The sequence below is a fragment of the Suillus fuscotomentosus genome (assembly GCF_016647785.1).
Source record: "Suillus fuscotomentosus strain FC203 chromosome Unknown F5891scaffold_12, whole genome shotgun sequence".
In the NCBI taxonomy this organism is placed as follows: Eukaryota; Fungi; Basidiomycota; class Agaricomycetes; order Boletales; family Suillaceae; genus Suillus; species Suillus fuscotomentosus.
This window is the reverse complement of record NW_024539524.1, coordinates 556019-581725: the sequence shown is the minus strand read 5'-3', so window position 1 is coordinate 581725 and position 25707 is coordinate 556019. Positions and strand designations below refer to the sequence as shown.

The 25707-nt window shown below is 48.7% G+C and overlaps 6 protein-coding genes across 6 annotated transcripts; 2 read left to right on the top strand and 4 right to left on the bottom strand.

Annotated features, from left to right (window-relative positions):
- Positions 1 to 2367: 2367 nt before the first annotated feature.
- Positions 2368 to 4849, bottom strand: F5891DRAFT_1017626 (uncharacterized protein). Its single transcript, XM_041361004.1, has 9 exons — positions 4306 to 4849; positions 3912 to 4246; positions 3719 to 3850; positions 3518 to 3664; positions 3426 to 3461; positions 3315 to 3367; positions 3121 to 3264; positions 2986 to 3070; positions 2368 to 2934 (listed from the first exon to the last, which is right to left on the bottom strand). Exons 1-9 carry the CDS (start codon positions 4566 to 4568, stop codon positions 2822 to 2824), a joined length of 1308 nt encoding a protein of 435 aa, XP_041229227.1. The 5' UTR covers positions 4569 to 4849; the 3' UTR covers positions 2368 to 2821.
- On the bottom strand, positions 4850 to 7496 carry F5891DRAFT_1017608 (succinate-semialdehyde dehydrogenase). Its single transcript, XM_041361003.1, has 11 exons — positions 7089 to 7496; positions 6904 to 7029; positions 6755 to 6841; positions 6618 to 6699; positions 6493 to 6559; positions 6243 to 6442; positions 6093 to 6188; positions 5478 to 6037; positions 5370 to 5423; positions 5292 to 5302; positions 4850 to 5240 (listed from the first exon to the last, which is right to left on the bottom strand). The coding sequence occupies exons 1-11, from the start codon at positions 7293 to 7295 to the stop codon at positions 5129 to 5131; spliced, it is 1602 nt and encodes a 533-aa protein (XP_041229226.1). The 5' UTR covers positions 7296 to 7496; the 3' UTR covers positions 4850 to 5128.
- An 18-nt stretch (positions 7497 to 7514) lies between these two features.
- On the bottom strand, positions 7515 to 9556 carry F5891DRAFT_1017594 (WD40-repeat-containing domain protein). Its single transcript, XM_041361002.1, has 7 exons — positions 9258 to 9556; positions 9148 to 9201; positions 9007 to 9079; positions 8840 to 8946; positions 8658 to 8765; positions 8500 to 8592; positions 7515 to 8444 (listed from the first exon to the last, which is right to left on the bottom strand). The coding sequence occupies exons 1-7, from the start codon at positions 9485 to 9487 to the stop codon at positions 7907 to 7909; spliced, it is 1203 nt and encodes a 400-aa protein (XP_041229225.1). The 5' UTR covers positions 9488 to 9556; the 3' UTR covers positions 7515 to 7906.
- Positions 9557 to 9749: 193 nt separating this feature from the next.
- On the top strand, positions 9750 to 13385 carry F5891DRAFT_1185274 (uncharacterized protein; the record flags this gene model as incomplete). Its single annotated transcript, XM_041366537.1, has 6 exons — positions 9750 to 10455; positions 10510 to 10774; positions 10824 to 11932; positions 11981 to 12827; positions 12879 to 13146; positions 13203 to 13385. 6 exons carry the CDS (start codon positions 9750 to 9752, stop codon positions 13383 to 13385), a joined length of 3378 nt encoding a protein of 1125 aa, XP_041229224.1.
- A 192-nt stretch (positions 13386 to 13577) lies between these two features.
- Positions 13578 to 16746, bottom strand: F5891DRAFT_1185273 (uncharacterized protein; the record flags this gene model as incomplete). Its single annotated transcript, XM_041366536.1, has 3 exons — positions 13578 to 14073; positions 14134 to 16547; positions 16603 to 16746. The coding sequence occupies 3 exons, from the start codon at positions 16744 to 16746 to the stop codon at positions 13578 to 13580; spliced, it is 3054 nt and encodes a 1017-aa protein (XP_041229223.1).
- Positions 16747 to 23256: 6510 nt separating this feature from the next.
- F5891DRAFT_80445 (uncharacterized protein) lies at positions 23257 to 25641 on the top strand. The gene is made up of 9 exons (XM_041373222.1): positions 23257 to 23682; positions 23735 to 23946; positions 24001 to 24069; positions 24127 to 24497; positions 24550 to 24567; positions 24618 to 24791; positions 24838 to 24939; positions 24992 to 25042; positions 25093 to 25641. Exons 1-9 carry the CDS (start codon positions 23639 to 23641, stop codon positions 25420 to 25422), a joined length of 1371 nt encoding a protein of 456 aa, XP_041229222.1. The 5' UTR covers positions 23257 to 23638; the 3' UTR covers positions 25423 to 25641.
- The last annotated feature ends 66 nt before the right edge of the window (positions 25642 to 25707 follow it).

Genomic DNA, 25707 nt, shown 5'->3' with positions numbered 1-25707 from the left:
ATTTCATATCAAGACGTCCGGATGTCGTGGAAGCTAGCAATTATGTAATTTGATTCCGATCCAATGGTCCGGGGTCCTGCCATCGAACGACGCGACGCGACGCGCTGCGCTGGATATGAACTTCGGAGACCTGGAACAACTCGAAGAAGTGCAAATTATGGACCGCGATGGATACCGAATCCTTGCGACCAAGGCCAGGCTAACCACGCCACAGTGACACCGACTAGGCTTCTGAACTTCGCAATGCCACCGTGGAGTCACTGTGGTAACCGTGACTGTACTGGTCCCCAAAGTTCAAACTCGAAATCAAGAACAATATCCAATCGTATCCCAACCCTTTTATTCACGTGTGAATCGAAGTGATCGCCAGGAACGACAAAGTGCCAGCACTCGTACTGACTTGCAACTGACAGCTCAAGCGCAGGGAACACACATCGGAGCTGTGGTTTGGAAATTGGCTTAGTGGGTAGCTTCACTATGTTTCGGCAGCCTACTCTTTACTAAGAATCTATGACTGTACAAGACCTACAGGCGGCCACACTATCAGTCATATGAGTACGTAATGCTCAGAAGATGCTGCTATTTTTTGATGTATATGGCCCAAGGGTGGGTGACTTCGTACAGGTAGGGTCTAGTCACTGTTTGATACAACAAATCTTAGAGAAGACAAAGATAAATTTAAATTCAGTCTGCGACCGATGACGTCCCGAGTAGTCAAGTGAGATGCGAGCTCATGTCCGTGACTAAAGGTGTGCAAGATAATCACCCGTGTCGTGAATCGAGCTAGATCACCGTCAAACCGCAGTAGGCTTCGATCTTCTGCATATGAACACTGATACGCTTGGCATGATCTACTCACTGATTTTCAGGAGGCCGATGCGGAAACTCGTTTGTCTAGGTCAATGTAAATCTATCCGCGACGGTCTCGGGATCACGAGTTACAGGTGAGATGTCGTCTCGTACAGGAACCGACAAATGCTTTTCTGGCTTATTCATCTCCACGAGCTGAGGATCAGATGCATTGTAGATTTCCTAGTCCCTATCGGGATATGTTCCTTGATCCTATAGAAGCCTCGAGCGTCTCACCAGGATAGCTGCGGCGTAGATAGTAGGATCGTAATGCAGTGTGCGATTGTGGCGTGATCACAGAACATCCGTGGACTCCTGGGCGATGGTACGACTGGAAATTGCGGCGTGAAACAGGTTGTTCCATTGATCTCGTCTGAACCACATGCCGAAGCGGTTGCTCCACTGGATACCGGGGACCCAAAATTTGGGATGGCTGGCACCCTAACACCTACCGAAGGGAGCGGCAAGGGCAAGGGCGTAGGTGCTAGCACAGAGACAATAATAGGAATGAGATGTCAAAATGCGCAATAAGTACCATCAGCATAATTCAGCAAGGCGTAACGTGCGCGAAACTAACATTCAAAGACGCTCGGGGTCAACGGAAATGTAGAACGAGCGTTGAACACGGACATGGTGATTCGTGAAACGTTTTCGGGGTGTAAAAGTTGACACCTCGGGTCCATCCCTGACCGTACTATACCAAATAATGTGCCTGTGTCGGGTGTCATTGGTGCTCCACAGCTCCTTGACATAAGCGTCAGATCCGAGAGATACATCCGGCTCGTTTCATATCTGGTCAGAACTTCACGGGGATGGCAGTGCTGCATCATGAATACTGCGAAAGGGCCAAAATCGGAACCTCCCCCTTAGTCGGAAAGAAAGGATATACAGGTTGTAAGCGTCGCTAACGGAACACCAGCCCATGTTCGTAGGCCTGTGGCGTTGCAACAATTGCTGCTTGACCAACGAGCGTTAAAGCGATCCAGTAGTACCAGGTGACCGTAAAATTAGCACCTTTGACATGTCCACGTGGGCCATGATAAAAATACGGTACAAATATTTACCCGCTTATTCCAGTGGTGTCCCAGACTCCCAGTCACAGCTGACTCCTGGATTCAAGCTTCCAGCTTGAAGCCTTGGAGGTGATGCTAACGTTGACCAAAAGGAGACTTGGGGTTGACCAGAAGTTCATTTGTACGTGATGAAGTAGTGACTCACTTGGCACTGAACCCACAACAGGCCCACAAAGTACCATGTAAACTGGTGGAAAAATGTGCTTCGGTGTCCTTTCAATATTCGCACATTTCATTGGGCGATGCTAGTTAATCAAATCATAAGTACACTCAGGCTGGACGACTCAAAACCGGGCATTTGAGTTATCGGATAGCGTCGCAACGCCACCGTGCCAATGGAAGAGCCGCGCACTTATCTTCAAGTCGTTTCAAACATAACAGCATGCATTAGGTACTGACAAAACAAGAAGTCTCGCCACGTATCCATCACGGCATGCAGTGTTTTTCCGACAGTAATCGTGATCAGATCAGGGTATACGAATGCATATGTATTCTTTAATATGCTCCTCCTGTGACTCACCTGGGCTTTTCTGGCGTGATCTGGCGTCCCGTCGGCCAAATCACATGGACAGGTCATTATGTCAGAACATTTCTGGCGTGTGCAATTGCGCAGACGAATAGAACAATCGAGATCTTGTAGTGATCTAGAACGACGAATCAATAATAAGTATAGCGGTGTAATACAGAGCTCAAAATACAATTAGCGACACAGTTGGCCAGAAAGTGATGTGAAAATGAGATGGTATAGAATGTCCGAGAGAAGAAAAATATGCTGACCACCCTCCCAACTAGGAAGGGATGGTTATAATATGCACGAAATCAGGATGGGCAAAAGTTGCTGAAAAATGCAAAGTCGCACTGTCGGCAATTCTTTGAACGCCGATAAGCGACCTGCCATCTCAGAGTCGTAGGGGCAATGCTAGGGCCTGAGATATCAAAGGTGCGCTGTGACCAGATGAATTTACTATGTGATGCAAACGCTTGCGTGGCGGCACGTTTGAATCCTGAAAGTCTGTTGTCTTCTCAGGACCAGGTTCCTAACCAAAAGGTCTTCGCCACATACTATGTACGTCAACTTGGCCACCCTCCTCCCAACTCCGCGAGTGCTTGCGCTCTGGCCTGTAGGATGGATCTCTTGATGATCGCATCTGCCCGGTAAACTCAGTGTGGAAAGGAAATTCCAGGAAAACATTCTGACCTCTGATTGTGGGATTGCTTCGAGTGCCCCGGTGAATGACCCTGTCATATCTGGTTGACGCCAGTCGACTCTGGGACTATTTTGTGATGGTACCATGTCAGCAGAGGGTCTCCGGTCGACAAGATGGTGTGATGAATATGGGTGCTGCAATGGAATGAGCGGTGTGTCTCGGGAAATGTGGGTTCCAAACGCACGTCTTGTTGACTAGAAGTATCGTCGTGAGGTAGCGATGATTGCCGCGAGTAATCTTGAAGAGGGAGTAAGATTGCAGTACGCAAAACTAAATGCTCCAAATAAGCTCCTACCTGCTGAGCTCTGAGTTCTAGAGAGAAGAGCTGTCACTAGCAAAAGTTTCGTTAGGCGGGATCGTGATGCTAGCGCAGCACAAAACACCCACTGAGTTCGTCACGATGCTGTTCGGCGGCGCTGACATCCCGCCTAGCACGGGCTTCCGCATCCAGACAAACAGTATATCGTTGAAACGCATCTTGTGTTTGCGACTGCGTACGTGCGAGCGTTGCCCGTGCTTCTTGAAGATATTGGCCTTATGATGAAATTCAACCTGAAAACATGGGGAGAGCTGAGTAATCGGACAAACCAGATGACTGCGCGTCTTGTAAGAGTTGCTCGTATGTTGCTGTTGAAGGCGAGGAGGATGTTCGAATGACATGTGCCCGAGATGTGCCCGGTGAGTGCACATAATTTGGACTTGAAACATTTGAACTACTTTCTGTATATGGGGAGTCAATATGACTGCGTGAAAGTACTTGAGAGCGAACATGAAGGCTGACCTGGCTGCAATCGAGCGATATGATCCACTAAACTGGAAGGCGGATAACTCCCTTCAGATAATTCAGGTGTTGAGACCTCCATGGAGTCGTCGATGGGCGGAAGCTGGGGAGCATTTGGGCCAAGATGTCGCAAGCGGGGATTGTGGGGGATGCCTGCGTTGTGTCGCTCAATAAATTTCCTTAGAAAGGCGAGCTCAATATCATCGGGCATCACGTATGGGGGGCCCTGAATGTCGCCTTTCTGCATAAGGACCTCTAAATGTGACATTGTCTTATCCTTGAGTTGTTGCAACCACTCATGCAATTCCATGTGATCTTGATCTGCGCGAGCGTCACTGCCGTCAAGAGTGCTATGTCAACAATAAAGCATGTCTGTAAATAATCATCGACAAACTAGTCTTGACGTCTTCTTGCTTTTCTCCAGTAGGTTTTTGTCAATTTCAGGGCGCGGTTGACTTCATTGTCGAGAGTCCGATACCAATCGCTTGAACGTCGGTTTAGTTTCACAGCCAGCACGCCGGGTTGAACTCGTAGCTGGAGCACACAGCGACCGTCGGCATCAGGAGGGCCCAAGGCACCTTTTTGACCTTGATTGCCTCTGGTGGCGCCACGGGAGACGTTGCCAAGTTCTGGCCATGGTAGGTCGTCGGATTGCATGATCACTAAATGATTGATACTCCGTCAACGGAGTGGCGAAGTTGAGGGTGTTGCAAGAGTGGAGATAAAAACTCGTCCAAGATAATCGTGCGGCAGCCTTATAATTGCAGGTGTCCTTTCTATGCAACGTAGCGATGCGGCTTTCACCATACGCACTGCCTCGGTTATTCCAATCAGTGTTTGCTGGGTGACATGTCAACATACTCATGTCAGCAGGGGTGACATCTGGCACATCTAAGTAGATTTAAGTTCAAACGTTCAAGCCAGGTCACCTCGCTGACGGATATTCGGACTGCTCTCACGTTTATATATCATCGCGACGCTGGCCGGTGGCCTGATATAGTAGGTATGGTTGTGATGAGAGAAGAAACGGCAGCTATGATTACAAGAATAACGATGAAGGCGACGACAGAAAGAGTGTCATTGGGTACCATAACCCATACTTGGCTGACCCCTGCAATCACCCTAAATCCCACTTGGCGGTGCCACGACAGCCGCGAGATAACTCATCGTCCAATCGAGTATTGAGGTCTTGATCGACTTTCAAATTACAATCCTGATCATGTGGAGAAGTCCACTCCTTGTGCCAGAGGTGCAGCATCGGAAAAGTTCACCGTACATGCACTCCAGCGAACGTATTGCTTCCAGGCGTCTCCACCGGATTCGCGGCCCCTGAAATAAAGAAGTCAGAAGAGAAGCAGATCCGCCTGGAGATATTCTGACCATCCGGTGCTCTATAGGTGAGAAAGCGCGCAATTAGGCTGGGAAGGTCGATCATTCAGAACAGAAGCTGTGACAGACCTTATTGCCTCCAAATGCGGCACCTATTTCGGCGCCGCTAGTCCCAACGTTGACCTCAAGTGTTTCATTAGCATCAGGTCTGTATGTCTCAAGGCTAAATGCACATACATTCACAATGCCGGCATCTGAACCTTCGGGGCCAATCCACTTGCCAAGGTTCCGAATGTCTCTGGTCCAGAGGCTGCTGGACAGTCCTTGGGGAACAGCATTGTTCCATTCAATAGCCTGCTCCAACTCATCGAACAGGTCGACGTTCAGGATAGGTGCGAACGTTTCAGTACTCCATATCTTATCAGCAGGGTCCGCGGTCTTTGGAACTGAGATCGTGGGTTGGACAAAATTACCCTGGCTCAATGCCGCATGGTCATATGTCTTTCCACCAGTAAGAATTTCAGCTCCGGATTGGCGGAGCCGCTGCACAGCATCACTGTAAATTCCAACAGCTGCACGTGTATGCAACGGTCCGAGCAAAGTGCCATCCACTAGGGGGTCTCCGACGTTTATAGTAGCGTATAATTTCTGAAGTGCGTCCAGGAATTTCGGCGCAATTGCACGGTGGAGATAAAGTCGCCTGGTAGATGTGCACCGTTGGCCAGCAGTGCCAATAGCGCCAAAAAAGACAGCTGGTACAGCTAACTGCATGTCTGCGTCTGGCATGATAATTGACGCTGATGGGACGTTATTAGAGGCCATCCTCATGTTTCTTCGGAGTAATAAAAGTACCGTTGTTCCCGCCCAACTCCAATATGCTCTTGCCGAATCTAGACTGGACAGCCTTACCAACCACCCTACCTACGGCCTCACTACCTGTAAATGAAACTAGAATATTTTTATTTAACAAACGCCCTACGCCACTTGAAAACAAAGCCTTACCAAGGGGTATATCCCGACTTTCAACGATAGCTTCTCCAACATCCTTTCCGCCGGTGATGAGGGTAGACACGGCACCAGGAAGGCCATTCTTCTCCAACACACGCGCAATGATCTTTGTTATGGCAATGGAACAAAGTGGTGTGCTCGGCGAAGGTTTCCAGACGTTCGCATTCCCGGCGGCGACCGAAAGCGCAAAATTCCTACATTCAATTACTTAGTCGGGTCTCCCTACAGCCATAGGAAGTCGCACCATCCGTATACCGCAACCGGAAAGTTGAAAGCAGTAAGCACGCCAACGACACCAATGGGGTTGGGTACTGACAAAATAGTGCATCAGCATAGCATGTCAAAAGTTGGATTAATTGCGCAGTTTACCTTCCAGGATAGTGTGACCAGGCCTTTCAGATGCCACAACTCTGCCGTTCATCATTCGAGATAAGCCCACCGCATAATCGCACTCAAGAGATCAAGGATTTCAAGATCAGCATCGGAAGAAGCAAAAGGATCCGCACAATATCCACGAATTCCTGAACTTCCCCAATACCTTCTGTTTTGATTTTCCCCATTTCGAGGGTGACCAGTGCCCCAAGAACGTCACGCTAAACAAACAATAAGACTACCTTTGGAGGTGCCATATTTGGTGGAAAAAGGGACTCTGTACCTTCTCGGAGAGTGCTTCTCTGATCTGTCGTAAAAGCTCGCCTCGCTTGGGAGCAGGAACCGTCCTGAGATGAAGATAAGCTTCCTTAGACTTTCCCAGTGCTTCGTGCAGCTCATCCGGTGTCGCCTGTGAGATTTTATATTACATCCCGGACAAAGTACGCAGCAAGCCTACTATGCACTTACCGAACGGACCCGCGCAAGTACCTCCCCTGTGGCGGGACACACGCTTTCCAGCACCTCCCCAGAGCCAGACCATTGTCCGTCATAAACCCCTGGGAGTTCCGCAGCACCAACAGGGATGTCAAGTGAAGAAAGAATAGCCGATGCGCGTGTTGACAAGCTCCGTGCGCCACGAAGAGTACCGCAGACTGGGTGACGCAACAGTATCATACCGCTAAATCTGAAGATGTAAGTAAAAATGTTACGTATGAATGCTGCAGTCCACGGTCAAGCAGATCGCGACTCTGGTTGGTGAGAACGTTTGGTTCGAGTTGTAAAATTTCTAAATTTTCGACACCACTGAATCACGTGGTTCTGTGAGGTTCCAGCACCCGTGACGCTCTGCAGGAGCTGAAGTTGAGCGCTGAAGCGTGCATACGAGATACGCAATGTGAGCTAACCATGAATGAGATAGCATAATTACATATCACATAACAAGTATCTAAGCGCTGAGCTTTCGCAGATCTATCTCTCCATTAATAGACTAAGGACAACCGCGTTCTCGGACCAAAACCAAAGCCCACGGATCTCATTGAGATGATGCAATATGTAGCAACCAAAACACTGACAGGGATGGATAATCGTGGATGCACTGATCTCACAGCATACCCTTCGGACCCTCCCGACGGGTTAACCATAATGGACCTCCGGTCCCTGAACGGCTGTAAGTGCTACCCGTATCAAGAGGCAAGGCGATGAGATGCACCTATGGGGGTTAGATTAGCGTCGAGGGCGGCGATGCTGTTAATGTATGTATAGTATGCCTCACATCGGTGCCAAGATCATAGGCCCTGGAAGAAGGAAGGGTCTGCATCAATCTGGTTCCGTGCCTTTTTGCTCCTCACTGCCAACGCATTTTTGCTGCTTTTCGATTTTCTTTTCTTTTCCCTCGGGGAGTGAGAGTCTTGTACATCCTCGTCACTGTCAGACGCCTCGATGACTGCTGCGGTGCCCTCGGGATGTGCTTGGGTTTCGACAACAGCTCCGTCGGGTTCCTGGGGGTCTATATCCGAGGCTTGTACAATTTCAGATTCGTCAACTGCCTCTTCACCCTCTTCGTCCTCAAAAATGGCCCTGAGATCTGTCATCTTGAGCGTGTCATCGTGACCTGCACTACCGACCCATCTTCCCTCCCCACCGAGATCGACTGCAATTCTTTCGATGGGAAAAGACCCGTGGTCAGCAACAACGCCAAGGAGCTTGGTGGGAAATAGCTGCACGGCCCGCAGAAGACCATCAGACGATCCCGTGAGGATGGTGGAGTGAGAAGACGGGTATGACGACGGCAGAGTACAAAGGGCATCAATCGACTGGGGGTGCCTGCAGCGACGATGAGGAACATTCAGGCAAGCATCCAGAAACAGAAGAACTTTACCCAGGAACTCTGTCGACACAGTCTCCCCATCCACGACTACGATTGAACACGGATAAAATCCCCGTCTGCGTGCCGACTACTACTTTGGATCCGCTATTAGCCCGGCATTTCGCATGCACACAATGAGCACATTTAAATACATATGTAGGCGGAAGTACCTTCGAATAGCAACAATAGAGAGTAGCTCATCCTCCTGATCCTCGGACTGTGCCACCGGTTCTGGCTTCTTTCCACGCACATCAATCACTGATAATGTGCCATCGCCGCTTGATTATCGCAGAGTAAAAAAAATATAAGTGTTGGAATGCGGGGGATACTGTTGCTATGGGTGCTTGCTTACCTGGTTGTGATAAGTTGCTTTTTGTCGTCTAACCAAAGGAAATCAGAGATGAAGTCATAATGATGGGTATAACCTCGAATGGGATTAGACTTTCGAGGGTCCCACAGCTATCCACAGCTTATACGTAAGAAGTTGATCGTAACACACGTCAAACGGAATCGGCTGACCTTGATTACTCCGTCGTCATCACCAGTGCCCAGCATCTGGGGCATGAGGCGTTTGATGCGATTCACTGGGGAACTTTAATTGGCACTGCCATCAGCTGCCTCAACGAAGCATGAAGTCACATCAAGGAATTACTAACTCACTCATGGGCATTTTTGCGAGTCTCAATGATTGTCCCAGTGGCTGTATCAATTGTGCTATATGTCTTTAGTACTATGGACAACCATGGCCCAAATATCAAAACACAACATACAAAATAGCTTTTGCCTTCCCAGTCGCCCATAGATGAGACCCATCCTCGCTAGTATCCAAGCAACGGCAAGAACGCTTGGAAGGTCTTAACACGAAGCTTTCTTCATGTTGTCCTTGTTCATCATACCGAAAGGCCTTGACCTTTCCGTTAAGAAGGCCAGTATATACAGTCGAGTGCGTGGGGTGAAATACAAGGTCAAAAATCTGGGATCCGACTGGAATGTCCGGCATGAAAGCAACGTGCACGAGTCTCAGCTAGACTTTAGACGAACAGGTACTAACTTGAAGCTGCAAAGCCAGGCTCACACTAAGTTTGGCACGTGACCTCATCATAGGACCAACATTCAAGGTCAGCGCTGGTCTCCGATGATGTCGGAATGGTCTTGCAGTCCAGCCGGTAGTGTAGGTGTCGGGGCAAATGCGCCTGCACAGCGTCCTAAACGCCGTTTGCATCTGTGTCGGTCAATGGGGGAGAGAAAATCCCTTGTAACCCATGGCCTCCGTATCTCTATTCTCAACGTTAATTGTTTTGCTCGCAGCTGTATGTCTTGCTCAGACAGTCACACTACATGCTGGTTTCAACAACGCCCTCTCTAACGGTGCCAACACTCAAGCGCTCAGCGCTCAATATTCAAGCAGGTCATCATTGACGGAGGACAAAGAGGATGTAACCCTGCTCGATATCGTTCTCGTTGCATCTGTAGATGGTCGATTCCATGCACTCAACCGTACTTCTGGACAGAAACTCTGGTCCATGTCGCATTCTGCGCACGAGGCCCCGTCCAGTCTTGCACCGCTTGTTCGTACCAAACATGCCACCTATGACTCCGACTTGACGGACGATGATGACGCCCATCATGAAGTGTACATGATCGAACCACAGTCGGGCGACATATATGTGATGGCTACCCCCAGTAGTAAACTCCAGCGCCTCTCTTTTTCCATGGCACAGCTGGTCGAGATGTCGCCCTTTAAATTTGCGCGGGATGACGACGAGCGGGTCTTTGTAGGAAAGAAAGAGACATCCCTATTGTCAATAGAACTGGAAACCGGGAAAGTCAAGGCCATTAACGCTGAGTGCCCTTGGGACCCGTTTGAAAATTTCAGCCACAAAGAGGAGCTTGACTTAGACGAACTTGAAGATTATATGCCAAACAAAGAGAGGTTCATTCCGACGGAGGTTTTCATTGGACGTACCGGTAGGTGTCTATTGCTTTCACAGTCATTACAGCTAAACAAGACTTCCTTGCAAGACTACCAGATATCCATCTTCACCCGCTCAAATACCCCTAATGGTCGGAAGGTTCCTATACAGAATTTGTCTTTCTCCATATATGGTCCCAATAACCAGGACAATGTCTTGCAAGCGGCGTACCGGAAGACGCAAGACAGCACATACATCGACTCCCTACCCACTGGCACAGTCGTTTCACTCAAAGCGCAGGAAAATGACTCCGCAGGTCCGTACTCTCTGCAGAAAGCGCAGTTCATGTGGACAAACCACTTTGATAGTCCAATGTAAGGAATGTCGTGTGCATTTCCAGAATATTTCTAATATTTTATATAGAGTGGCTGTATTTGATGTTTTGTCAAGCGCTCAGAAACCAGATCCGTTCGTCCTCTTGCAACCTCGTGCCGACTTCTTGCGCGGATCGGATGTCTCCTCCCTTGACATCAATACAGCTTATGTCGGACTTGTCGAAGAGACAAAGTCTCTCTACGTAATGGGTGTGGACCATTTTCCACTAACTGCATTCGGTGACACCGAATTCAATCACAAACTCATTGAGTCTGTCGACGGTATCACCCGGCGGCGCAAGATGGTGGAGCTATGCGAACGTGATCCAGGCAACGCTCAATGCCTCACGGGTAAACGTCACCTCGATTCGTCTTTGAATAACAAACAACTCCCAGGTGTTCCTGGTGCAATGCTACCTCCTAGCGACAATTCGGATCCACCAATCGATGCAGCAGAAGCTATACCCACCCTGTCAGATCCCAGGGACAACACATCCGTGCCAGGCTGGATGCCATGGTCAGGCACTAGTTCTGGTGCACATATGAAGGTACTCGGCCCAGCATCCCCTATTTCCACCATTGGCTCCATAATTCTAGCCGCCGTCTTTGCGGCCGGGTTTATATTCCGATCCAAGCTTCCCCGCGTGAGGCTTCAGATGGCGCCCGCCACAGTGTCTGTACCAAGTTCCATTGATGAAAAGCCGGATGAAGATACGACAACACTGCCTCCTCGTCCAGATACCCCTGTCGTACATGCAATGGAGATATCCCGGGTCCCCTCCAAACCCACGCCGGTTGCCATCAACTCACCAGACGACACCCCTTCTCACGTACTGCAGCCTCTCGATCACTTCCCGGAGCATGAACAACTTGATACCCCCAGCACGACAGCACTAGATCTTGGAGAGGCAGAGGATAGTGACAGGGAGAATGCCACGCCGAAGAAACGTCCTCGGCGTGGGCGCAGAGGCAAGAAAGGAAAGGGCACGGGGACAGCCGTTAATGGCATGGGGGGTGATCAGGATGACAAGGATGCAAACGGCCCTGTTCCTGAGACGGTGGTCAAAGACAACCCGAATACCCCTTCTCTCACACTCGTGGTACCTCAGACGCCGCCGGCCGCTACATCTTCCCTGGTCGTGTCTGATACTATACTAGGTGAGGATTGATAATAAAACCTGTCTTAATTGTTAACATGTTCGAAAGGCTTTGGATCTCACGGAACGGTTGTATACCAAGGCTCCCTCCAGGGGCGTGCAGTAGCTGTTAAGCGCCTCCTGCAAGACTTTGTCACTCTCGCCTCCCGCGAGGTTGATATTCTTCAAGAATCGGACGACCACCCGAATGTCATCCGATACTACTATCAAGAAGCCCACGCTAATTTCCTCTACATTGCTCTTGAGCTTTGTCCCGCGTCCCTCGCAGACGTCATTGAGAGTCCCGACCAATTTCGCGAGATATCCAACTCATTTGATCCAAAGCGTGCCCTCCGCCAGATAACATCCGGACTCCGACACCTGCACTCACTTAAGATCGTTCACCGTGACATCAAACCCCAAAACATTCTCATATCTGCACAAAAGAAGGGTGCATCAGGCAGGGATGGTGGGCGGAGGATGCTCATTTCCGATTTCGGCCTATGTAAGAAGCTCGAAATGGACCAAACGAGTTTTCTACCGACAGCACACGGTGCCATGGCTGCGGGCACTGTCGGATGGAGAGCGCCTGAAATTCTCAGGGGGGAAGTGAAGCTTGACGACTCGATAAGTGATGACCATTCGCAATCATCACGAGGCAGCGTCAGTACTGCAGTGAATGGGTCAACATCAGGCAAGCCAACGAGACTGACTAAATCTGTTGATATTTTTGCGCTGGGATGTCTATTTTACTACGTCCTCACTAACGGGTTGCACCCATTCGGGGATCGGTTCGAGCGGGAGGTCAACATTCTAAAAAATACCAAATCCTTAGATGGCCTGAAGCAGTTTGGAGAAGAGGGCTTGGAGGCGGTAGATTTAATCACCAACATGCTAGATCCTGGAGCCTGCAAAAGGTATGTTTCTCGTACATGTTCTGTTTCTGGTTTTGTAATTCACGTGTACAGGCCCGACACCACGTCATGTCTTGTACATCCATTTTTCTGGGACCCAGGGCGTCGCTTGAACTTCTTGCAAGACGCATCAGACCGCTTCGAGATCATGTGCCGAGATCCCCGTGACCAAAACTTGATTATTCTCGAAACCGGCGCTTTCGATGTCCTCGGTCAAGACTGGCATGCACGGTTGGATAAGGTTTTCATCGAGAACCTGGGCAAGTACCGGAAGTATGACGGCAAGTCTGTACAAGATTTACTAAGGGCTCTGCGAAATAAAGTGAGTCAAACTGTGTACAAAAATCTTTGTTGCCAGAAGCTGACGTGCACTTGAAGAAACACCATTATCAAGATCTCCCAGATCATGTAAAACGGCATCTAGGTCCCATGCCGGAAGGCTTCCTATCCTACTTCACCCGCCGTTTTCCCCGCCTCTTCATGCATGTGCACGGCGTCATATCCAACACACCACTATGCCACGAGTCCATGTTCAGGACATATTTCGAACTGGTCGACTAATATGCTATCTATAGTTATCCGTCTGGAAGCCGACGATGTTGCCTGTCTTTGCATTTGGTTTCGCATATTTATTTGAACATCATATCCACATCATGTATCTGTACTTGTAACTGTTGCTTGACATACATTGTCCTGTGTAATGAGAATCTTAATCCTGACTAGGCAATCCTTCCATGTGTTTGACGACACGCGTTACATGATAGTGCAACCCCAGCTCGACGATCGTTCCTCTTGCTGCGCTTGGGCCCTCGCTCTCTCCCTTTGACGCATTTGTTGGTACTGAGTCTCATGGTCTTGCCAAGTAGCACGTCGTCTCGCTTCGTCTCGCCTCACGTCTTCTAGTCTCGCCTGCTCACGCCTTACTGCTTCTAGTCTCGCCTGCTCGCCTCTGATTGCTTCTCGTCTCGCTATCGCTGCCCGTCTTTCTGCCTCTTCTCTAATCGCGGCATCGGCCTCCCTCCGTTGCCGCTCTTCGAATCGCGCCTGCTCGACCCGCCAATCACGCAGTTCTTCCTGCTGCTGACGTTGCTGCGCTGCCAATCCGAACAGCCACTGCTGTTCCTGTACATTGACAGCCTCGTTGACTGGATTCTCATCGTAGATCGTGCCATGATCCCTGTTCATGTGCGGATAGATGGTGCTAGCAGAAAAGACGCCCATGCATCGCCAACAAATATGGCTGTCGCACCTGTACCCGAGCGAATCAATGAAATGCAGACAGAAGGGGAGCGCGTCCAGAATAACTTACAGTGTGCAAGTCATATGATTGCAGCCATCCACTTTCTCGATAAGTGCTTGACAAGTCGGGCATTTCTTCACGCGCCCGCCATGAGCTGCCAGCCATGCTTCCGTCTCTCGCTCCTCAGCAACGCGTCCGGCCTGCCGCTTGTTTTCGACACAGTCCATGCCGTCATGGGCGTCATCATGGCACGATGTACATATATTTGAGAAACATGAAGGGCACTGGCCTGCGACCGCAGTGCTGGGGTCGGTGGAGCGGTAGATCTGATTGCAATCTGGTGTCTTGCAATACTTGAATTCCTGTGGATGCCGAGATATATACCCGTGAAATGCTATTTCCAGCAAGCGGTTGAAGGAAGTTTGAGGGAGGAATTGTTGGATAGTGGGAATAGGAATGGGGACTTTACACTGGGTCTCATCACCCATGCACGTGAGCGGAAACTGACCAGATTCCAAAGCGGATGTCAAGAAATGACGCATGCAAGGAGAACAGTAGACGTGCCCACAACCAAGAGGAAGTGGGGATGATACGGTGTCATAGCAGATCGGGCAAGACTGCTGTCCTGACGGGTCTGGGACGATCTGTGGCCCACTGAGCGAGCCTTGGATCAAGCGCTCGAGAGCGTGCCGTGCTTCCTCACCACCAGAGATTGTGATTCTCCGTGCAGATATGACGAATTTGACGTTGTCTTCGCCAAAAGTTTCCCTCAACTCTGGTATTCCACGTGCGATGAAAAATCGAACGGACTGCTTCGCGAGTATTTTGGTATACTCGAGGGACGAGAGCTGCTCCAGCTTGTCCTTGATCAACTCACGAGCCTGTTCAACAGCTTTTGACTCTCCATAAACTTTCAAAACCTGTCTTCTGCAATCCGCACGTACGAGTGCCCCTGTGTCGTCAAAAACCGAACGCAAAAATTTGTTGTTTGGATATCCGAGTGTCATGTGCCACCCTTCCACCTTCTCACCTGCGATCAGGTTTTCCGCTCTAACTTTGAGTGCGCCAATGGCTTCTTTCTTGGAGCCAGACAAACGCATCCGGACAACGGCGCTCTGCTCATGAATATGCAGCATGCATGCACGCTTGTCTTTGATGCCGCCGATCAAAGCATCCCACAAAGGCTTTTGTGCGCGAAATTGCTCAGTAGAAATAGTGATCGAGTACTGTGTGGGATTCGGGAGTCGGAACCAGAAGGACACGTTTCCGATGCGATGGTTAATAAGACGGGTATGCACTGCGTCCGCGTCCTCCCAAGAAGAAAACCGCGCACGAACCATAACGGTACCATCAATGCTTGGAGTCGGTAGTAAAGGCTCCAGCGACTTTAGGGTTCCAGGAGAGATGCATCCGATATCTTCCCGTAATGTGGCAGTGATATGGCCAACGTCTTCGCTGAAAACTCCACCTCGCTTCACTGTCAACCGCCTGACACCATCTGAGCCAGAGAATGTTTTGACTTCTTCGTCAGAGATAGTTGGGGGAAGGAAACTAATCTTGATTGAGTTGTGGTGGAATGCTGGTACGAAGCGACCAGGTGGCATGGTGTTGATCTCGACTTTGACCCGGCGCCCAGAGCACATCTGGCGGTTAAGTTCTTGCGCTTTTGCAGTAGCATTTACCGTATCAGGGTACTCTGCGACATAGCGCACAGATGGGGCACGCCAGGATATCGTAAGGACATTACTGTCACGTTCAGTCGCTGCGGACATACTTCCGGGACTGTTGTAGCCTGATACTTCGAGAGTCAGAACCTCGTCCCTAAACTCGAGGCCACTGAGGTCAAGCGAGAGTGCTTTCCCAGACTCAGCGTCCGTGATGATTTCAGCACTAAGCTTGCCACCACCTGGCATGGGCTTGACGCTGACGAGGTGGAAGCGCCCTCGATCAAGGCCGCGGTTTGTGAACAGCGCATTAATTTCATCTTCCCGCACGTTGGGAGGCAGATTTGCAATACGCAAGGTGCAACACTCGAATCCGGTGATTAGGTGAGATATTTCAAGGCCTGCGCTGAAGGTTACGATGGACCCAAGGACAACGTTCTGGACCGTCTTCGCGGCAGCTTCTTTGGCAATCTCGGCTGCACGAGCGCTGGTCTCAGCCGCACGAACTCTGGCAATCTCGGCTGCACGAGCTTTAGCCTCAGCTGCACGAGCTTTGGCAATCTCGGCTGCACGAGCTTTGGCAATCTCGGCTGCACGAGCTTGAGCCTCAGCTGCACGAACTTTGGCAATCTCGGCTGCACGAGCCTTAGCCTCAGCTGCACGAACTCTGGCAATCTCGGCTGCACGAGCTTTGGCCTCAGCTGCACGAACTCTAGCAGTCTCGGCTGCATGAGCTCTGGCAATCTCAGCTGCACGAGCCTCCATGGCTAACTTTTCTTCTGTTTCAATTTGTTGGGGAACAACATCTTCAAGATGCTCCTGGTGGTCGCCAAGCTAAATGCAGGGAAGAAAGGCACCCGAAAGATTCACGTACTTCAATACCATGCAGAAACCGGCATTTAGTGCCTCTTGCGCACATCCCGGCCTTCCAAGCGCGACACACCTCGCCACCCTTGGAACTTCGGGATGGCCCAACGGACGTATGAGCGGAATTCTCCGAGGCAGGCCTTTGAGACATGGTGCGCTGCACCTGTGACTGAGGCGCCCTAGGCTGACGGTTCTGTTGGCCATTATGCTGGCGACGACCCTTATGGTTGGGTGGACGGTTGACAGTAGTACGACTCAATTCAGCATGTTCAACATGCTGAGTGTGTGCTGATGCGTCACCCTATAATGACAAGCTTCAGTACATAACCGAGACTATGAATTTCTGAACGAAAACTTGCCTGGATTTCGTGGCTAAACTTGCACTTCGCCCCATAAGGACAATGACCTTGGAGATGATACTGGCACGACATGGTAGGAAGGAAACAAGTCCTGAATTCGAGTGCCGCACACCTCGTGTGCACAGCAAGTCTGGCATCAGTCCAAATTGTTCCAAACAGAATATTATGGAAGCACAACAAAGTGGGCGCTTCGATGGTGGCGGTAGCGCCGTCCAGTACATTCTATAAATAAACGCGCATATCCTAACCAGGACAGCTCATTAATATTTGTGCTGCCTCTGTTCAAAGATATGAAGTGGTATCTGTGGGGAACTCTGATTACTGTTGTTCAAACTTCTCTTAAAGCTGCCTCTAACACTGCAACACCGAAGAGCCCAAGTCAAGCTACAAACGATCGAAAAACAAACGGAGGGGACACGTACAACTTGTCGTCTCAACTGTCACTGGCAAGAGCATCAGGTCATCAAGCACTAGTACGTGCTCCCTAGCTCTCCGTATCTCCTGCTTCTTTCACGGATGTCATGCTTCTTTTGCCACTTTTGCTAGATACTCAACCTGTGTATGGCGTCGTCACTGACAAATCACTACTAGTCAAGTGTATGACGCACTCTTTGACACTCCCGGTTCATTTGTTGTAATGCATTGACTCGCTGTCCAGGCGTTGCAGTACTCAGCGAACGACTTGCAAGTGGGAAAACTTTTTAATAAACCATACATCGAATACCGTGTTTCGTCATGGTCACCTGGAACGACACAAGCTCTGAACACATCAAAATCAATAAGTTGGTCGTTGCTGTCAAACTTAGGTCATAGCGATACAGTTACATGTTAGTCTTAATGATTCAAGCGGAGTTTTAATGACAGCTACTCATACGACCCTTTTGGAATGTATGAATATCAATAATGGTTAACCTTGAAAGAAATTCACTGTGAATTCGGATTAGTGTTGTTGGCAGTTAATGCTGCCATTAGTGTTGTTGGCAGAATGCTGCCATTCTGCCAGTGGCAATTGCCAAGCGGCAATTGCCGGCAGTAGGTCAAGGGTGGTTGGCAGAAGTCGGCAGAAATACGCTGAACTAGTATTTGTTCCTACTAAAAAACAATAAAAATATGACATGTGGCCTAGAAGCCCAAGGGCCATTCTGTCCAAAAAATTGTGTCCAACCACTTTGTTAGTAGTTACTGGGGAGAAAGTCAAAATTTGGTCAAAAACAACTCAAATCACTACTTTTTCACATGCAACTGCTGCTCGGCACAACAGCATCCATCTAATTGACTGAAAAATATGATCATCGGGCATGCTCGTGCCTAGTGTGGCTCACTACAAAAAATGCAATCAAGGCTGAATTCTATCAATTCTATCCCCGGATCTATTGCTTCTGCAACTTCCAAGTCGACTCAAAGGTCGTTTGCATGGATTCCTCCCCTTGCAGCAGACTCTGATCACCAGGATTGACCAACTGTCAGAAAATGATGGGGCAGAAGGTATCCACAGTGCCAACTGGCTTTGTTGAAGAGATCAATGTACTCAATCAAAGCTCAGAGAGTGCATCAGAGTATGATATTGATGCACTTTTGACTCATGAGTATAGCTTAGTGTAGTACTCAAAACCATTTTTGCCATAGTACAAACATAGTTGAAAAGAGCTAAAAACGCTCACAATACATTTTGCCGACTTTTGCCATTCTGCCATTCTGCCATCTGCCAAGAGGCCAATTCCTTTCTGCCCACGACACCCTCTTGGCAGATGGCAGAACGGCAGAATGGCAATTGGCAGAATGGCAAAAGTCGGCAAAATGTATTGTGAGCGTTTTTAGCTCTTTTCAACTATGTTTGTACTATGGCAAAAATGGTTTTGAGTACTACACTAAGCTATACTCATGAGTCAAAAGTGCATCAATATCATACTCTGATGCACTCTCTGAGCTTTGATTGAGTACATTGATCTCTTCAACAAAGCCAGTTGGCACTGTGGATACCTTCTGCCCCATCATTTTCTGACAGTTGGTCAATCCTGGTGATCAGAGTCTGCTGCAAGGGGAGGAATCCATGCAAACGACCTTTGAGTCGACTTGGAAGTTGCAGAAGCAATAGATCCGGGGATAGAATTGATAGAATTCAGCCTTGATTGCATTTTTTGTAGTGAGCCACACTAGGCACGAGCATGCCCGATGATCATATTTTTCAGTCAATTAGATGGATGCTGTTGTGCCGAGCAGCAGTTGCATGTGAAAAAGTAGTGATTTGAGTTGTTTTTGACCAAATTTTGACTTTCTCCCCAGTAACTACTAACAAAGTGGTTGGACACAATTTTTTGGACAGAATGGCCCTTGGGCTTCTAGGCCACATGTCATATTTTTATTGTTTTTTAGTAGGAACAAATACTAGTTCAGCGTATTTCTGCCGACTTCTGCCAACCACCCTTGACCTACTGCCGGCAATTGCCGCTTGGCAATTGCCACTGGCAGAATGGCAGCATTCTGCCAACAACACTACGAGTCATACCGTGCCGCCACACAGCGCCTGCTGCCTGAAGTGTCCCCCGCCCAAAGGAGAATGCTAATTTCGGGCTTGTCCCAAAATATTGGGCAATGTCAACATCCCCTTCCTTCAAATTCCCTGTCTCTTTCCTCACACCGATCTACTCGCTCCAGCCGGCTCGATGTGCCACCGCATGGCGGTAAATATGGACTCGACATCCATGGTGCGTGCTCAGCGTGTGACAATGGCGGGCAGCAGGTGGTGGTGGTGACGGTGCCGTGGCGGGATGTCGGGCGCTGTCAGCCATTGGCGACTTCAGACTCGGGCATCCGTGCCGAGCGTGCACCTAGCAGATACAGACCCAGGTGCCATGCAGGCCTTCACCCAGACCGGCTATTTTCAAACTCATCCTCGGATAGATATGATAAGTAGCCGCCCTGCAGAGTACTGATCATGAACGACTGCAGATCTTGCTACTCCAACTCGAATCACTCATCGTCACGAATTCAGGAGATTAGGAAGGCCGACCATTGCTCGTATCTTGAAATTGGATGCTAGGCAAGGAGAGACAATATCATGATTGGCATTGATTGCTACAAGAATACAATTACTAACTGAAGGTCGTCTTTCAAGTCCAGTATGTAGATCTTTTGTGCAAATAGTACTCACCGTCACGGTGATCAATCAATATATTGGGAGTCAAACTTGATTCACGCAAGGTTCATACCTCAATCCTGACTCCAATTTTCGAAATCTGAATTGACCGCGAATCGATCGTAAGTTTGAATGCCCCCCTCAGATCCTTGAACGGTTCTCATCCATAGCTCTTGATACGTGACGTGTAGATCAGCAATGTGCCCAAGGCCTGCTACGAGACATTTTGCGAAACAGGAAGATCTGCCAGTATTTAGCATAACGTCGACATCTTCGCAGCAAAATAATGATTTTGCATTCAATTCAACAGGTCTGCCAGCGACGCAGAATCTGAATATTCCTATCCCTTGTCACCTACTACCATTATTACTGATCAGTCTGATTCTACCTTACAGGCATCTGAGTCTGATGAATCCTCGAGTTCCTACTTTTTGAATGTACTACATTCTCGGATCAGAAGTACATTGACAGTTCTGCAGATTGGGTGGTTCCAGTATTGCCATCGTCTTTTCTTGTGCTGTCTTCGCGACCTTTCAATTCCCTCTTACTAGTATCAGATTCGGCGGTTGTCGAGTTCTTTAGCGGTGACTCGCAGTATAGAAGCTCGATATGACTGCTCAGCGGTTGCGACCAATCGGCAATTGCGGGAAAGGTTCGGCGTTGGCAACAAGTCACATAAAATAGAGCTACGTGGCTCACTGTGCTACTTAGATTCAGTCGAGGTATCCTCGATGTCGCTCTCATCAGGCCCTCCCAAGTTTCGAGTAGCAATCTGGTAAGTCGGACAACCGCCGCATGGCATTACGGCTGCTGGGGCTGGGATTGCAGTCGCGCGATGCACGGCGGAGGTCATGGTGGAACTCGGCTTGTATGAAAAATCTCTCATATTTCAGAAACGCCCCCTTCCTCCAGCTACGGTCTGTTTCGAGAACTTGTGTTGCGACTGCGTTTAACTTGATTCGTTTCGATAGGTCGGAGATTGAGGAAGTCTGATGCCCCAAATGGTGGTTTCGGGTGGTTTCATTATACCTCCAAAACGGGTCTGTGAACTTCATCATTTTGAACTGGGGGCAGAAAAGTGACAAAGCCTCTCGCAGTTAAACAGGGATTTAATATGCATCGGCAGGAACTCGTCGACATTCTCAAGCAATGCATTCCGTCATCATGCACTATCCATTTTGACAAACGACTTACAAAATATGAAAAGCAGTCACCAGGATCACTCGCCGTCTACTTCGCTGATGACAGCACCTCGACCACCGACGTATTAGTAGGGGCAGACGGTATCCACTCCCCAGTGCGGAAGATATCATAGACCCAAGTAAGATAAGGCACTACAGTGATCCATCTTGGACCGGAACGCTTGTCTATCGCAGCATCTTTCCAGCGGAGAAGCTTTCAAAATTGGATCCAAACAATTAGTTTTGAAGGATTTCATGATAGTCAGTCCTCAGAAAGTGGTCACGATTGTCAGGAATAACCTTTAGTTCGCAGTTTTGCGGGAAGGGAAAGGTGATTTTTCACAATCGACTAGTCCCTGTTCACTCATGAATATTTCAAAGTACATCATCTTGTATCCTGTTTCGCAAGGAACGCAGATCAATGTCACAGCATATGTTTCTGATGAGCAGAAAACCGGCATACCTTTTGAGGGCCATTGGGTTTCAGCTGTATCCCTAGAAGAAGTTGTGGAGGCATATAAGGACTTCGAGCCCGATGCTAACGCCTTCTGGATGTGATTTTTTTGGAGGGTTGAGTCGTTTATGCCGTCCTCAATTGATGAGTATTTTCGCAGTGTTTCGAAAACTCCTCAAGATGGGCGCTTTATGTGGTAAATGAATGGCCACTATTCACTTGCGACAGAGTTGCGCTGATGGTGATGCAGTGGGTCTCTCTTTACTGGCACGACAATCGTTTGACGAGATCGTGTACATAGGCCCATGCCATGACGCCCCACTTTGGAGCTGGAGCTAGTCAAGCAATTGAGGTATGCATGTTCATTCAACAAACTGTGAAAATTCTTCTCTTTGTATCAAGGATGCCTTTGTGCTTGGTCGTCTTCTTGCCCACCCACTCACAACATTGGATAACGTGCTCACTGCGCTGAAAGCATACCAGGATGTCCGCCACTCGTTCACTCAATTCGTAGCATGTCATCAGTAAACCGGTGAGTTCTTGCTGGGGATTATGCTGATTATGGTGCTTTTACATAGTCATATATTGCTTTATATCACTTTATATTCCAATGTGACGAAAACCTTTCCTATATATTACGATATATAACGATATATGACGATATCTTCTTCTCACAGGTTCTCTGATGGTCAATCGGAACGTAGTACAAGGCAATGAACGGGAAGAGATGGAGATTCTGAAAGAGAAGATCGTAGACCTGTTGGAAAGCTGGGTAAATGAAGGTGATGGTGGTGCTGTTGCTGAATGGGTTCGATTTGAGAACAGTGCATTGTGTCATGGTTTCACATGAGTCGTAGCGGCGCAAGCGCCAGTCCCTGACTCCAAGGGATTACAAGCAGTTGATATATGGCAGAATCATTCACCTGCGTCAGCGCATTGTGTTTTTATCCTAGACAGGCCGACGGAGTGAGACAAGTCACCATGTCAACCTACTAGATGTCCACGGGAGTCCGTGTGTCTTAAGAGTCCACGCATTGACTGTAGCACACGCAATTCTGCACGGAATCCTTATCCATGATAGATCTAGATTCCCCCAAACATAATACACACTGCTATATATTTTATTTGAAGAAAATTGAAGTAGATCTCGTCCTATGGGCAACTTATCAGTGCTGGAGGCTAATTTTGTGCATATAAGGCTCGCTCTAAAGGTCAGATCACCACATAAAATTCTGGAATATGGGACAATGGTCATACACGATGAGAGAATACTAAAACAAATTTCTCCGGGGCCATATGCTTGTCAGGATCATCTGTAATAAAAGAAATATGCCCCAGACGTGACAGTCTACCCAAAGCGTTACTGTAAATCGAAACTCCGCAAACAAGTACACAGCGCACAACACACTGTTCAAACGGGCGGAGTGTGAAAAGGCATTGCGGCAGACGTGTGACATGATGTGACACAGTGGGCGAACATATAGTACAGTCAGCAAACTATAAGCTTAATTAAGCACCCTCGAGCTACTGCCGGCAATTGCCACGCAGCCACTGGCGGAATGGCAGCATTAACTGCCAACAACACTAATCCGAATTCACAGTGAATTTCTTTCAAGGTTAACCATTATTGATATTCATACATTCCAAAAGGGTCTCAATGGACTGCAGATGCCGCAACGGCCATCATCAAGAAGGACCACGGCCAACGTGTTCTGCCTGAGAGCATCATGATAATGAAGGAATTTGATGATTTCATGTCCTCCCACAATTCGTTCTGATAAGGAAGCTCGATATAACTGCCCACGGCATTCACGGCAAAGCTCACTTCTTCGGTGTCGACAGTCACATAAAATGGAGCAAATTACGTGGCCCGGGCCTCGCTGTGCTACTCAGATTCAGCTGAGGTATCCTCAATGTCGCTCTCATCAGACCCTCCCAAGTTTCGAGTAGCAATCTGGTGAGCTGGATAACCTCTCACAGACAGGACGCAGATTGAACTTCCTATGCAGTGGTGCAGGCATAGCAGGGCTTTTTCTCGCTATCACGATTGGCCAGTTTGCAGGGCGCGATATCCACATAGACTTATACGAAGCCCGTGATGCCATTACAACTGCTGGCGCTGGGGTTGGAATCTCGCGACGCGCGGCGGAGGTCATGGTGGAACTCGGCTTGTATGAAAAGATCTCTCAGATTTCAGCATCGCCCCCTTCTTCCAGCTATGGTCTGTTTCGAGAAACTGTGCTACAACTGCATTTAACTTGATTCGTTTCGACAGGTCGGAGAATGAGGAAGTCCGATGCCCCAAATGGTGGTTTCGAATGGTTTCATTATATCTCCAAAACACGTCTGTGAACTTCATCATTTTGAACTGGGGGCAGAAAAGTGACAAAGCCTCTCACAGTTAAACAGGGATTCAATATGCATCGGCAGGAACTCGTCGACATTCTCAAGCAGAGCATCCCATCGTCATGCACTATGCACTTTAATAAACGGCTCACCAAATATGAAAAGCAGTCATCAGGATCACTCGCCCTCTATTTCGCTGATGACAGCACCTCGATCACCGACATATTAGTAGGGGCAGACGGCATCCACTCTCCAGTGCGGAAGACACTTTTCGAAACAATTGGCCCAGACATCATAGACCCAAGCAAGATAAGGCACTACAGTGATCCATCTTGGACCGGAACGCTTGTCTATCGCAGCATCTTTCCAGCGGAGAAGCTTTTGAAATTGGATCCAAATAACGTAGCTGTGAAGGATTTCGTAATGGTAAGTCCTCAGAAAGCGGTCACGATTGTCAGGAATGACTTTCATTTTGCAGTTTTGTGGGAGGGAAAAGGTGATTTATCACAATCGACTAGTCCCTATTTGCTGATGAATATTTCAAAGCACATCGTATCGTATCCTGTTTCGCGAGGAACACTGATCAATGTCGTAGCATATGTTCCTGATGAACAGAAAACTGGCATACCTTTTGAGGGCCATTGGGTTTCGGCTGTGTCCCAAGAAGAGGTTATGAAAGCATATCAGGACTTTGAGCCTAATGCTAAGCGCGTTCTGGATGTAATTTTTTGGCTTTGAGTCGTTTATGCTGTCCTCGACTGATGAGTATTCTTCGCAGTGTTTCGAAAATCCCTCAAGATGGGCGCTTCACGTGCTAAATGATTTGCCGTTATTCACTTGGGACAGAGTTGCGTTAATAGGTGATGCAGTGGGTCTCTTCTTGCTGGCACCACAATCATTTGACGAGACCGTGTACATAGGCCCATGCCATGACATCCCACCTTGCCGCTGGAGCTGGTCAAGCAATTGAGGTATGCATATTCATTCAACGAACCGTGAAAATTCTTCACTTTGTATCAAGGATGCTTTTGTACTTGGTCGCCTTCTTGCCCACCCACTCACAACATTGGATAACGTGCCCACTGCGCTGAAAGCATACCAGGACGTCCGCCTCTCATTCACTCAATTCGTAGCACGTCAATCGGAACGTACTCCAAGACTGATGTATGATTTTTGCGCACTTGGAGGCAATGAACAAGAGGAGATGGAGGTTCTGAAAGAGAAGATCGTAGACCTGTTGGAAAGCTGGGTAAGTGAAGGTGAAGGTGGTGCTGTTGCTGAATGGGTGAAAGCAGAAAGGCAACTGCAGGAGGGTTCGTACAGTGGATGGTGTGAGAACAGTGCAACGTGATCACTATATTCTACATCGTATTGGTGCTGGGAAGCGCCAGTCCCCGACGCCAAGAAATGATGATGGATTAGCAACAAACAATATATTGCAGGCTTTACAGCCGTTCTCTAGATCTCTCGTCCTCCGAGGCATGAATCTCGCAGAGGTTGCGCAGAGGATTATCAAGTTTTCTTCTCAAGTCATTTGACAAGTTCGCTTGAAGCGCTCGACAGTCTCGCAACCCTGAACCTATGATTGCAGGTTCCAGCGCACGGGATCTCCTACACCCTCAGACAAGCCAGGTAT

Coding starts and splice junctions, on each gene's coding strand:
- F5891DRAFT_1017626 (XM_041361004.1), bottom strand. CDS start 4,568: ATGCAATCCGACGACCTACCATGGCCAGAACTTGGCAACGTCTCCCGT. Junction 3,368..3,425: donor TAGAACTCAGAGCTCAGCAG/GTAGGAGCTTAT, acceptor TCCCTCTTCAAG/ATTACTCGCGGCAATCATCG. Junction 3,265..3,314: donor ATACTTCTAGTCAACAAGAC/GTGCGTTTGGAA, acceptor ATTCCATTGCAG/CACCCATATTCATCACACCA.
- F5891DRAFT_1017608 (XM_041361003.1), bottom strand. CDS start 7,295: ATGATACTGTTGCGTCACCCAGTCTGCGGTACTCTTCGTGGCGCACGG. Junction 6,038..6,092: donor GGAGTTGGGCGGGAACAACG/GTACTTTTATTA, acceptor ACGTCCCATCAG/CGTCAATTATCATGCCAGAC. Junction 5,424..5,477: donor CAGATGCCGGCATTGTGAAT/GTATGTGCATTT, acceptor GAAACACTTGAG/GTCAACGTTGGGACTAGCGG.
- F5891DRAFT_1017594 (XM_041361002.1), bottom strand. CDS start 9,487: ATGCCGGACATTCCAGTCGGATCCCAGATTTTTGACCTTGTATTTCAC. Junction 9,202..9,257: donor GGGAAGGCAAAAGCTATTTT/GTATGTTGTGTT, acceptor AAAGACATATAG/CACAATTGATACAGCCACTG. Junction 8,593..8,657: donor TCTATTGTTGCTATTCGAAG/GTACTTCCGCCT, acceptor CCGGGCTAATAG/CGGATCCAAAGTAGTAGTCG.
- F5891DRAFT_80445 (XM_041373222.1), top strand. CDS start 23,639: ATGTCGCTCTCATCAGACCCTCCCAAGTTTCGAGTAGCAATCTG. Junction 24,070..24,126: donor TCATTATATCTCCAAAACAC/GTCTGTGAACTT, acceptor AGCCTCTCACAG/TTAAACAGGGATTCAATATG. Junction 24,792..24,837: donor ATGCTAAGCGCGTTCTGGAT/GTAATTTTTTGG, acceptor TCGACTGATGAG/TATTCTTCGCAGTGTTTCGA.